The sequence below is a fragment of the Plasmodium gonderi genome (genome assembly GCF_002157705.1).
Source record: "Plasmodium gonderi DNA, contig: Pgo-contig_81, whole genome shotgun sequence".
Lineage (NCBI taxonomy): Eukaryota > Apicomplexa > Aconoidasida > Haemosporida > Plasmodiidae > Plasmodium > Plasmodium gonderi.
This window is the reverse complement of record NW_021629014.1, coordinates 1-14547: the sequence shown is the minus strand read 5'-3', so window position 1 is coordinate 14547 and position 14547 is coordinate 1. Positions and strand designations below refer to the sequence as shown.

At 19.1% G+C, this 14547-nt stretch overlaps 1 protein-coding gene across 1 annotated transcript; it reads right to left on the bottom strand.

The window, feature by feature from the left end:
• Positions 1 to 9905: 9905 nt before the first annotated feature.
• PGO_000880 (variable surface protein) lies at positions 9906 to 11047 on the bottom strand (the record flags this gene model as incomplete). Its single annotated transcript, XM_028690852.1, has 3 exons — positions 9906 to 10061; positions 10182 to 10889; positions 11024 to 11047. 3 exons carry the CDS (start codon positions 11045 to 11047, stop codon positions 9906 to 9908), a joined length of 888 nt encoding a protein of 295 aa, XP_028546653.1.
• Positions 11048 to 14547: the final 3500 nt, after the last annotated feature.

Here is a 14547-nt window from a genome sequence, read left to right as displayed (position 1 = left end):
TAATTATAATATATAATAATATAATTAGATCATTTGTAATATATATACAATTTTTTATATCATTTTAAATAAGAAAGTTAAAAAACAAATAAAAAAATAAATGAACAAACATAAGAAGCATTCTAATAATGCAATATTAATATTACAAAAATGTATAAGAATTATATTATTTTTTCTAATTCAATAAGCATAAAAAGATAATATAATTCTTTTAACTTATATATATAATAATTTTATATCTACTTCACTTTATTTTTCATATAATATGTGTTATTTAATAAAAAATATATAAAATATAAGAATACATAAGTATTATGGATGATGAAAAAAATAAAGCTCTTCTTACATGTGAAAAAATTATATAAATTTATTAAAATAAAATATGATCATTTACAATAAATAAGTCTATATATTGAATGCAACATATAAGACTTATTTGTGTATAAAATGAAATATTTATTAACATTACAAATAAAAATATGTATATATTTTCTATATATCTCATGTTTATGTGGGGAAAATTATTTATGCGATGAAACATAGATTATAAAAAATTAAGACATAATCAATTTAATACAGATTTAAGAGATTTTCATAAAATAATAATATCAAATTTATAAGTTTATAATATTCAAACAGTATAAAAACAAGGTTCTTTAATTTATATATCCATAATTTTACACTTATACAGATATTATAATACTTTATACTAAGAAGTCTTAACTCCATAATTTAATGAATTTATAGAATTTGTCTATTTTGAAACATTTTAAATTGCATTAACCTTTATAGCATTTTATATGTTTTTTATTATATACATATGATCAAATTATAAATTTAGATATACATTAAAATTCAGACAATATATGCATACCAAATGTAAATTATAATAATAATTACAATAATTAATTACCTTATAGATAAAAAATAATGAAAGCATGAAATATATTACTTATATTAGTTTTTAAATATAAATAATAATATTTTTTTATAGAAATATTAATTTTGTATCCGTCAGTTGTTAATTTATAACTAAATGCCAAATACTCTGTATATAATGAATGCGTAAAGTATTATTTTATGATAATTATTTATTATAATACATGCTTATTATTAATAAGAATCGTATTTTTCAAAGATATATTTATTAATAATCAATTATTTAGAAAAATTATAATAATTACTAAGTGCATTAATAATGAACTTCATCTGAAGTATATAAATTTTGTATTAGTCAAATATTGCTATTTCTTCATAAATTTCCCAAACTACAGGCATAAATAATATAGGTTCTGCATAGAAAAAATTTATGTATATATTAAAAATTCATTTACCAATTACTAAAGATATACTAAGTAGAATATATTATGTATTATTTTGTGACATCAAAATAATTAATATAAGATTATGAACCTATAAAAATATTACACCTCATATAGTATAAAATTAACCTTTTATGATATAAATTGGGTGCTTTATAACAAAAAAATATACTTATAAATTAAAATTTCCTTGATTCACAATTAATAACATAAGAAAAATAATAATTATTTAACACATATTATGTAATATATTATGTTATTATAAAAATTAATTCTTAAAATATTCAATAAAAAAAAATTATATGTGAAAACCAAATATAATGAGACTTGTAGATAAATATGTCTCAGTAAGAGAAATTCTCATGTTATGTTGAAATATGGATCCGCTTTTATATATTCTCGTCGTATAAAACTCAATTAAGATCATCAAAATATGTCAAAGAAGATTACTTCTTTAATAGACAGAATAATTCGCGTACGAAAATTACAAATATAAAAAGATAGAATACATTGTTCATATATTAATAATTAATGCGATTTTTCAAAGAGAATATAATAACCATTTGATCTAGAATCATTTTCACATGTAATTAGTTACATGGATATGTGTAAAATAATTGATATCTTAAAGATGTATTTAAGCAATTTGTGATATTTTTATGCACTAAACTAATATAAATAATGGTTTATCCAAATATAAAGATTAGAAGTTAAATTGTAGCACACAATGCTTAAATATATAGGGGTCATTTAAAATGAATACAAATAAGTAAAGTAATGAAAGCTCAACCGTTTCATTTAAGTTATACTCACAAATGAATAAAGACGTTTTCTGGAAAATCAGGTTTGTACATATATCTGCATATTTATTTTGTTTTAATAGAAAGATAATAAACATATCTGATTATACATATATTATTCTTTGTATCTCCTTTATTTCTTGGATATAGAAAAATATATTTCATATAAATAATGTCATCACAAAAATGAAGTGTAGTAATAATTAGGTCTCAAATATAATTTTGAGTGATTGTACACATACTTCATTATTATTTATTCGGAAACATATTTAATATTATAATGTTTCACGTAATGACAATGAATAAATATTATCTGATTTGTGTTACAGTTTCATGGATATTGTAAATAGTATTCATATTTAAAATTATTTATATAATGTTTAAAAAAAATATTATCATTGTAGCTTAAAAATTACTACTACTGTTTTTATTGTATATTTAAAATTTTATTATTCAGTTAATATAAGATAGATCTTAAGTATATATATAAACATAATGCATTTATAAATGTATACGTGTATTTGTTGGTTTATTAAAACAGCATATAATTTTTTTATATATATCATTTATTAAGTTACTGTATATTACACATTTCAGTCTAACATTTTTTCATTATATATTTGTTAACTGGAGGTAGAAATATAGCGTGATTATAAAAATTAGAAATGCTTATAAGAGACATCATATTTTATTGTTAGAAAATCCTTTAAAATTGGGTGTTATTTATTTATATTTATAAAATTAGTGTTTACTTCAACCCAGTAGTTTTATTATACTTCCATTTAATTTATTTTTAATAACTTTATTACTGCCCCCTTGGTTACTACATTATGAATAGTGGGGGTCTTAAATATAATAAGTGCTTAAAATGAATATAATTGCTTTAACTTTCATTGGTTCCGAGGAATAATAATGACCGTTCTTGAGATATATATTATTAAATTCACTTTAATTGAACATAGCATTTCGTGAACAAATCATTATATTTTCTGTCTTACATATTCATAACCAATTTAGTGAGGTCTTTATATTTATTTAAATTACCTTTATGAGGAATATTTAAACCATTCTGTTTTCCCCTCTAATAATAAAATAAATTCTTCAACATGATAGCTGTTTTTTTATGAGATGTTTCTGTGCAGTAGCTACCGTATATATAAATATTTGTTCTGAAATATTACGTTCTTTTTACACAATATATAAATTTTTAATTTTTTCGCAATATTTTTATTTATAAATGTATTTTTATTTTTTATCAATGTAGAGTATACATTTACTTTAAATAATGAGCTACGAATATAAATACACTTATTCATTACACCACAGGATGAGACAAAAATAATTTTCAGCCTCTTAGCCATGTAATTAAAACTTTAACATAGTGGTATAAATTTCATATAATATAATTCAAAATATCCAAAATAATTTTATAAACTCTATTGTACTTTATCTATAAATGTTAATTATTATAGTATTATTTTTCCATACCATTTGGAAAAAATATTCCTATCCTCAAACTATATGATGATGTGAAATTATGTTAATGTGTTATGCGCTCATTAAGTTGTGGAATTGATAGTATTCGGTAAAATAAGTATTAAATTTATTATTCACACAAATTTAACGAATTTATAATTAAACTTTTACCGTTTTAATACTTAGAGTAATAACATATATATTAGTACAGGATTATAAAAAAGGAAAAGTTGTCATGGAAAAATTACCTCAAAAAAATATATCAATGAACACGTACTTATATGTTAAGGAATTTTTCAATAACATGATACACATACATAGTGATGAAACATTCTTATTCCTTTATGCGAATAACAAATATGTTTTATATTATGTAAGAAAAGAAAACCACTTGTATGATATAACATCTAAATTTACGTAAGCACACATATATAATGAAAAGGATCCTAAATTTCACCTAAGCCTTCACTATGTCTATATGTTATTTCGAAAAAAAATGGCGAAATGTATGTTAAGTAATTCATTCATGTGGCCAGAAATTAAGGCGATATACTATTGTTATATTTTGTTGCTTAATAAACATAATAGTTTTACATGTTTTATATCAAAGGAATTTTAAAAAGGTTGTGAATGAATTACTTATTATTTTAAATAAAATATATTTAGCACCTTCATAATTATTTAAAAAAAAATAATAAATGTATTAAGTAGAAAAAGTAAATTTAAAGATGTGCATATATAAGCACAGCAAATAAAGTTTACTTTTTTAATAAGAATAGATGTGAGACTTTGCATCACTGTGGTTTTCCATTTATACCTTTTTAAAAAAAATTAATGTGTTTCACAATAATCTTTTTGTTTTGTTACCCTAATAAAAGATAATTTTTTTTTTTTTTTTTCAAATTATTTTTTACATCATTTATTTTGTGTATAGAAAAATATAGTTTTTAAGCATTTATTTAAAATTAAAAAAATCAACACTGGAAGAGTTTTTATTTCTGTTGTGTTAAATAAAAAAAAATAGAGAGTCTCCATAATTTATTGTGAAATGCCCGTATATTGAAAAATAAAAAAATATAATTTATAATATTTTGTGACATCATTGTATTCTATATACTATAAGTGAAATTTATTTATGGTACCTTATAATTATTAGTTTATGACACATTTGTTTTATTGATATTATAAATTTTATAAAATGTCAATTATTAAAAATGTATGAATAAATAAATAACCTTAATAATTCCTAAAATAGTGTAGCAGTATAGTAAAAAGAACTACCACCTATTTTTAGGACAGAATAAATAACGCAATTATTTATTGAATGTGTACATATTATTACTACAACAAAGTTGATCAACTGTATATATATATCTGAAGATATATAATGAAGAATGTTATAAAAAAGTAACATTATGTACTGTGAGAAAATAAAAATGTTCTGTACATTCACATAATAATGACCGAAACAAGTAAATCTCTATCATTTTCATATTTTATGAAACAATGATTTGCCTTATACATTTATGAATGATTAAAAATATTCATCATTCATGTAAGTAATAATATGATTGAATTTTTTGCTTGTAATTAAAAAAGAGTTCTCACAGAAAGTAAATTACTTGGTTTTTATAATTATTTTATACTTATGAATAATATACATAATAGATCATCTATTATTAAATTACATTTGTAAATGATGAATTCAGGATATAATTATTTTATTTAGAAAACATATAATAGAATTATTCTCTTAAAAAAAAAAACACTTGGGTATATATATGTTTTTATTATATAAATATTACCAAATGTGAATAATTCATGTATTCTTAAGAGAAAAAGAAAAATTGTTTATTATAAAGGATGAATGCGCCCGTGTATTATAAATTTTTTACTCTATGTAGATTACATGGAAAAAATTTTACAATTTTAATTTCATTTGAAAAATATAATGAAATATTGAATAAAGAAAAATTAAGTGATATATATAGGTGTCTTAATGAATTACGGGGACAGGATAATAAGGTTAAAACTTTATGCAAGCGTATGATAAAATTTTTAACACAGATGTCTAGAAAGAAAAAAAATAAGCTTAAAATCAACCGTTATCCCTTTCAACGTTAATTATTTTATAACATTATTAAAATTAATATTTCAGGGAAAGTATTTGATAATTTAGAGTTCGCTAATAAAAAATCGGATTTAGAACTAACTGTTAATTTACGATTTTAGAATGATTCCTTCCTAAGTCGCTACTATTCTGGTCCTTTGGGGGACAGGAAACAAAAAAAATATATACAGGACAATTTTGAAAATTATACTCACGTTATCATAAATAATTGAAGTAATAATAAATGTGAAAAATATATGAAATTTCATACTTCCACTATTAGTACATGCAAAAAGCTATAATGTGTCTGTTCCTATGAGGGATAATAGGAGGAAGAATTTTGCGATTCTTACATTACAACTGAAAATTAATATAATAAGAATATATTACTAAACAAATTAAAAGAACAGATGTGACATATGAAAAAATTTAATGATCAAATAATCGCAAGTGTAAAGAGATATAGGCCTGAAGTATGCTCTTGCTTGTAAAGAACAAAGCAATAGGTTGATAAAGAAATTCCTAAAAATAGACACATATTCCCATGGATTATATAAAATGATTGTATTGTAAACATTGAAAATGTTATATAAACGTCATGTTATATCTTAAATTCAGATAATTTTCGAGATTCTATCGAAGCTTCTTCAGTTACATGAACAGTTATTTATTTTTCTTTTATTTCAGCGTAAATAAAATTTAAAACATAACATGTAAATATTTTATAGTAGTATTTAGAGTATATATATTTTAATACTTATAATATGAAAATGAATATATTATACATTACTAAAGCTTATATATTTGTGCCTTAGTCAACTCCTCATAGATTAAATTATCACAAAGGTGATTGAAAGAAAAAATAATGCAATACAACTAAAAATGATCATCAAGTATAAAATTTACCATGGTATGACATAGATTCATTATTTATAAGTAATAAAATGATATTATATATGCATTATAATATCCTATATTTTGTAAATTTTGTACATTATATGTTATAATTAAAATATTTTCTGAAGAAAAAATTCAAAATAACTTAACAAAAAAAATGTTTAACCTATGTATAATGTTACAGCAGAAAAGAGAAGCATGAACATATTGATATTGAGTACTAAACATAAGAAGAACTATACTATGAACTAAATTTATAATTAATTCAAACATCTCTTTTTATGCGCTATGATAGTTTGGAATTTATCATAATATGTAAGATATAACACAATGTAATATGAATTTAATATATCAAAATATTGATAATATATAATATATAATCAATCTAAATGATGAAATATTTAATATTTCATGAGAATATATAATATATTTATTATAAATTATTTTTTTATATGATAAACTCATCTTGGAATAGGGACAAATTTTAGAATAATAATCAATGTATAAGAACAAAAATATATGAGTAAAATTATAACAGATTCATTAGTAATGAATATATATAACATCTAACTTAATATATAATACATATTTTACAGAAATAGAAATAAAAATAACGTATAAATTATAATAATATATTTCTATAGAAAAAATTAACACTCATATATTAGTTAGTATAAAACCGTGATAAAATTAATAAACAAATGCTGATACAAGTAAAAAATAAAAATTTTTACGACAAATTTTTATTATAATATAAATGCCTAATTTTATATATATTTAATGAAGAACCCAGTATATATTATGAAATTTTTATATAAAAATATATGTAATAATAATATTAAATCATGATAATATATAAATTAAGAAAAAATATTATTAAAAACACAATACAAAATGTAATATATATTTTAATTTACAATATATATTAATATAAAAATATATATATATTTATAATGTTATTTAAACTATTTAAGTGTTTCTATGCATGTAAATATTTATGATGAACTTATATTGTAAAAAAATACATATATTTTTGAAATTAAAATAATTTTTCTATATATAACACTTTTTTAATTTCAATATATATATATTTTTTATAGAGTACCTATAAAAATATAGTATTTCTTTATTTTTTTTAAAAAAATATTATTGTTTTTTTTTTTTTTTGTTATATGTGAGTACTTATTTTTACATTAAATTACCATATAAGTTTTTTTTTACTTTTTAAATTTGTGCATATACTATAAGGTGTTTTGCGTCTACTTTGTTATCCGGATGATATTTTAACAAATAATTATATATTAATATATTTTTAAAAGTCATGTGTTATTGCTCGATAATAGTTATGATGAAAATATTCTTTAATTCTTTATTATTACTCAATTATTTGAGAACTATGTTTTCATTTATAATAATATAATTTTAGTGCATTTGTAAATTAAAAAAAACTAATCTATTTTATTATGTACTTCCTTTAAAAATTTTTCACTTTTTGGCCATTACTATTTATGTTTATAATGCTTTTTTTTTTTTTAAGGAAAAGGACAATATATATATATATATCCTAATAAAAATAAAGAAATTTTTAAAATAACTGTACATATACTAGAAGGAGCAATATAAATTTTTTTTAATGTTACTCATTTTTGCATAAATAAGAAACGTATACATATAATGAAAAAAAATTAAAATAAATATAATTAACTGAAATGGATATTGGTATTCACGTTCCTATTGCAACATGAATGATTTTATTATTCTTATTATTTATTTGAATTGAATTATTTGAATTATATAATTGTACTATTACGATGCATATTACGTGTAAATATTTAAATAAATATCACATAATAATATACATAAATATACTTTTTTATAATAAATTTGAAATTTTTGATTTGAGATATATATACCATAAGTGTTTTTTATAATTTAATCTATTATATTTATTTCGATTAGTTTCATTTATAGAACAAATAATGCATGTAAATTTATATATGTTAAAGAAGTTCATGTAAAACTGTAGTGATTGCTTCTAAAGGACATGATGAAATCTTTGTAAATTATTTTTATTATCATTACAATCCTTATACATATTAATTAGTACACTATTAATAAGTGTATTTCTATTCATAATTATTTATTTCATGACGCTAAATGTAAAATTTGAGTGCATAAAAAAACAATATAATAAAATGAACAAAAAAATACATTTTTAATATGTATACATATTCTCTTATTATGTTTGATATATGACTAAATAACAGTTTTTGAAGAAGATGAAGAAGAAGGACATTGTAATTCTGCATTAATAAAAATATAAAGAATATTTTATTTATACAAAGCATACCTATATAAGATTTTTAACAATTTTTAATTTATGAATAATGTAAAAAGTATTTTAAATATTATAAAATATTGTGTAATGTAAATATAACTTTAATTATTAGCATATTTTTTATATATGCGGAATAATTATGTACTATTCTATATGTTAAAAAAAAATCATATGTTCTTCTATTATTTTTTTTTTCCTTTTTTTTTCTATTTAAATATATGTTTAATGAAGATTATCAAAGAATTATGTAAGTTGTAAAAATTTATGGAATTAAGTATAGCATAAAAAAACAAAAAATAAAAATAATAATATATATAACTAAAATGAAAAAAATAAATGATCTTTTCAATTTTATTTCTTTTCTTTTGATAATAAATATTATGAGAAAATGATTTCACACTTTATATATTTAGTATGAGAACACTTGATATTCTGATTATTATAAATTTAGATAAATATATATATAATTGAATCTAAATTGATATTATTTTATTTTTTATATTCAATTTTCAATAATATTCTATAATAAAATGGAACGGATAATTTAGACATAACATATATTGCGTTTACTCATTTGTATTCATAATTTGTATCTCTCATATCAATACCTATATTAATGAATAACATAAACAATATTTTTATTTATAATATATTATTTATAATTTTAAACATATTAATTATGCATGTTACTACACATTAATATAATGTATGAATGAATTTTACTCATAAAATTTTTTTTCGCTATTTATTCTCATAGAGATTATTAGTTTGAACATTACTTGATTATTAGATTTTATGAGGTATCTTACTAAATATATAAGCCAGAATTCATTAAATTATATTATATAAATTAATTAATATATTAACTTAATAGACTAAATGTCCTCCATGTAATTTTCTCAGGGTGTTTGTTATATAATATAAAGATATATATTTTTATATTTACATATTTAATGGTATAACTATACACAATTATATAAAATATTATATCTGCGAATACCAGAAATAGTGCTATGTGCTTCTGAACTCAGGTACTCATTAAAATCCTTACCTAAATTAGTGCTTTTGAATATATTCCGTTTTATAGTACGTCTAAAGTACGGACCATATGGTGTGAACTAATTTATAATAAATAAAAAACATATATATATAATAAATATAATATTTACATATGAATCATTTTTGTTTTAATTTAGTAAAATTATTTTGTTGTTTGTATATAAAATATAATAATTAACCTTAAACAGAAAAAACAAAAAAAAGGCAATTATTAACATAAAAATACTGGGAATTAAAATAGGACTTTTTTCCTTATACATCTGAATCGATGGAAGTAATGAGAGTGTATTATTTTCACAATTTCTATCTTTCATTAAATCATTATATTCTTCCATAATATTTTTTAGTGCTTTACAAAAATCAGGGTCATAATTGTGTTCACACGTGACCTTGTTACGCATATATATTTCAGAGCACTTTTGAGCTAAATTACATATCTGAGACAAACGTTCATTATTATTTTTTATTCTATCAATATAATTATTCATATCATTCATATCTTTGATTTTATTTAAATCAATTTCTGGAATATATTGCTCATAATCTTTACATATGTCATTATTTTTTAGACGCTTATATTCAAGGAGAATATCCTTATAAAATTGTTTTAATTCGTCATTAGTTCTACTATTTTGAAGTTCTTTATTTATCAAATAAAATATGTAGACGCAGGATACATCTGAATCATCCCTTTCTGTAGATATATATTTTTTTTTACCCAAATAAGTCATTACTTTCATGCATGGTAGGAATAAATCTGATTTAATTTTTAGTTTGTCTTGTTTATCTACATATTTCATACAATAATTTTGCAATGTACCATCACTGTCGGTCATATCTGTATTTATGAGGTCATTCTGATTGTCAAATGATCTTGCAAGTATATACTAAAAAAAAGAATATATGTGATATATGAAGTTCTATATTTATATATTGCTGAATTGCATATATAATATAATTATAAAATAAAATTGATATATAAATAAAAATAAAGTTATTCAGTAAGAAAATATTATGGTACAAAATTATATTTTCTAGAATTCATTCTAATTAATAATTTAAAAAATATGTGAAAAAAAAATTCTTTTTAATTGCATATATAAAATGTAAAAATTATATTGAGTCAAATGTTCTAATATATGTTCATTTCAGTTAAGAATTAAATGTAATCTAATAATACATATTTCTTTTTTATTGAAAATTCATTAATTATGTTGAAACATAATGGTAAAACAGTGATAGACAGAATAAATCTTATTGATTAGTTTGTTAATATATCAAAATTTTGTAAAATAATATTTGAATTAAGTAATAGGTATAAATATTAAAATATAATTAGATATATTATTTACATATAAAAATATATTACTATGCTATTATGGTGTTATACAATTATATAATTTTAGTATTATAAATTTCTTATTTTTATTACGTACATAAATAAGTTTTTGCTTTATATAAGTTAATGAATATGGCAATGTATGACTTTTTCGAATTTGAGAAAAGTAATGTATATTATTATACATTACTATGTTATCATGCACTTACATTAGATATGTGTTTTTTTAATAACTCCATTTAATATACCAACACATATGTTCTGCAAATATATTTTATTTATTGACATTTTACAATTTAATGATTAAATAAAAAGTATTATATATATTTGATATTTCATATTAATACAATTATATATATTTTAATAAATAATATTAGTATTTTATATATAGTATTTTTATTATATGCTAGTAGAATCTACAGAAATATTAATCTTGGTTATCTTAGACAATTGTGTTCATATCAAAACAATATAGGAAATGTTTATTCATTATACATTATACTTTTTCTTATATTTTCTGAAATCAATCATTTTAAAATTATTTTAAATTATGTTATATTATTATAAAATATAATAAAATATATCTAATGCATATACATAAATGTGACAATTATATATAATCCGTATTATATTTTTATTACATTATATGATATTGATTATATATTTTTTAAAATTAATTCCATATTTATATTTTTTTCATTTGAGTTTCTTCTTTATTAGATTTTTCTTATAAATTTTTCATTTATGAAACAACTGTACATTTTTTAATTACATTTTTATTAAAATGAGAAATATACTAATTTTTAATAATATAATGATAATACATGCATACGTGATTATATATAATAATGTAAATTACCTAAATATTACAATATTTATATTGTGCATTTGTAATTTTTTATACTTGTTCGTTTGAGTTAAAGTTCTAGATTTTGTATAGTTATGTTATATGTTGAGCCAATATATGGCATATTTGTATTATATTAAGATAGGTTATAAGTATTGTTTTTTACTAGAACTAAGAATATATATTAATAATATAACATATATTAAAAATTCATATTTTATATTTATGAAATTAAAATATATATCTCACTTCCTACTTTTTATTTATATATTTTAACATTTTTTTTATATATAATTTGTGATATATTTAATATTCAATATATATTATTGAAGACTTTGGATATAATTATATTTATATATATGTTATAATATTATAAAAAATATTATTATAATGTATATGGGGTATTTTATTGTTGTATTATTTATAATTCCTTAATATTATATATAATATTATTTACTTATAATACAGTAATAAAACATTATTGCATAAATCATGAATTATAAAACTTTAGTATTATACACAATTTTGTACTCAAAATTATTCTTGAATAATCTACAATACATACATTACTATATATATTTATAAATACTGGTTAGATTACTAAATTATTCAACATTATCCTTTGAAAATTCTATGAAACATATATATAACGATACTATAATAATATTTAATGAATTTATTCTATTTCATAAGCAAAGATATATAAGACTATGGATAACTTTTCAACAACTGACTCTTTAATATATGCAATATTTTATATTTATTGTTTTCTACTTATTTTTCCAAGGTTGTTCAATAAATTTATGTAATATAAAATAGGTGAATACCTGTGAAATATATTATCAATTTTAAGTCATAATAATTTTTGATTAGTATTTGTTTAAACATATTGAAAATAATTTTGCAGTGTTATATAATTCTTAGATTTAAGAATTTAAAACATAAAGGATATGCTTTATTGTACAAAATAAAATTAAAATTTTACTGTCCATAATTATTAAACAAGTTATAATTAATTAATATTTTAAAAAAAGTAAAATTTTCATGTTTAATTCATTATTATATATGGCTATATATAAGTGGAGATTTTAATTATGCTAGTTTTCTATTTGTAATTTTAATAATTTATTTTTTTATATAACATTTTATTTACTGATTTCTTCTTTATTATAGCCTTAATTTATAGTCTATATCCTATTTTTTATTATACAATTAAATTAATTAATTACAGAATATAGACTTATTACACAATGCTATACATAATTAACAAATATTTTTCTTAATAAATTTTTATGTAAATTTAAAAATATTATGTCCTCAAAATGAAATTTTATGTTCACTTCCAATAAGTATTCCACAAATATACTTTATAAAATGTCTTATAAGTAGTAAGAATATGTATAAAAATATTTAATAATTAAAGGAAAATCATTTAAAGAAAAAATAAAATACAGATGATATAATGAATTTGTTTAAAATTTACACATACTTCTTATTTTATCTATATTACGGATCTGTTGAATTCATATATTAACCTATTAAACATTATAAATGATTTTAGGTTTATGGTTCAGAGTGAGAATTTTCTTTGGGTTTAGTATTTAGGTTTAGGCTATATTGTTTATTGTTTAGGTCGTGTTTTTACAAGAATGATATGTTTTTATTTTTATATTGTATTCCATATTTATAACTTCTTTATTTACACTGAATTTTGTGTTGTCTTTTTTATTCTATGTTCATGATATACTACTCTCACATTTGAACTCATTACATGCATTATATTAAGATAAAATTATGCATGAATGATAACAGATTTAATATACTTTTATATATTGTCATTATCATTACAATTTTATGAAATTAATATTTTGCGTATGGTTTATATAATTATAATGTATTTTATTTGTGTATATTTTATTGTGATTTATGTAAAATGTTTTTTAATCATTTTCTTATTTAATATAATTTTTAATCATTATTTCTATACTTTTATGTATATATTCTTTTATTAAGAATCATAATACTTGTCCAAGCAAATATTTATGTTTTGTTTTTCCTTGTCCCTATTAAAAGCATCAATGTATCGATATTCTTTATTTATAAAATAATTACCTTATTTTCCCTCATAATTCTACTTAATGGAATTAATGACATATCATAACAAATAGATAATCCAAAAATATTTGTTCCTGCACATAAAAACTTTTGTTTTCTTTTGTTTTAGTATGATCTTCATTTTTTCCTTCACGTAATTTAGAAACTCGCTCTCCATATAATTTCTCTTTTTTTCCTTCTATATCACCTAGAAATTTCTTTTGACAATCAGACGAATTACCAATAACAGATGCATTTAATATAT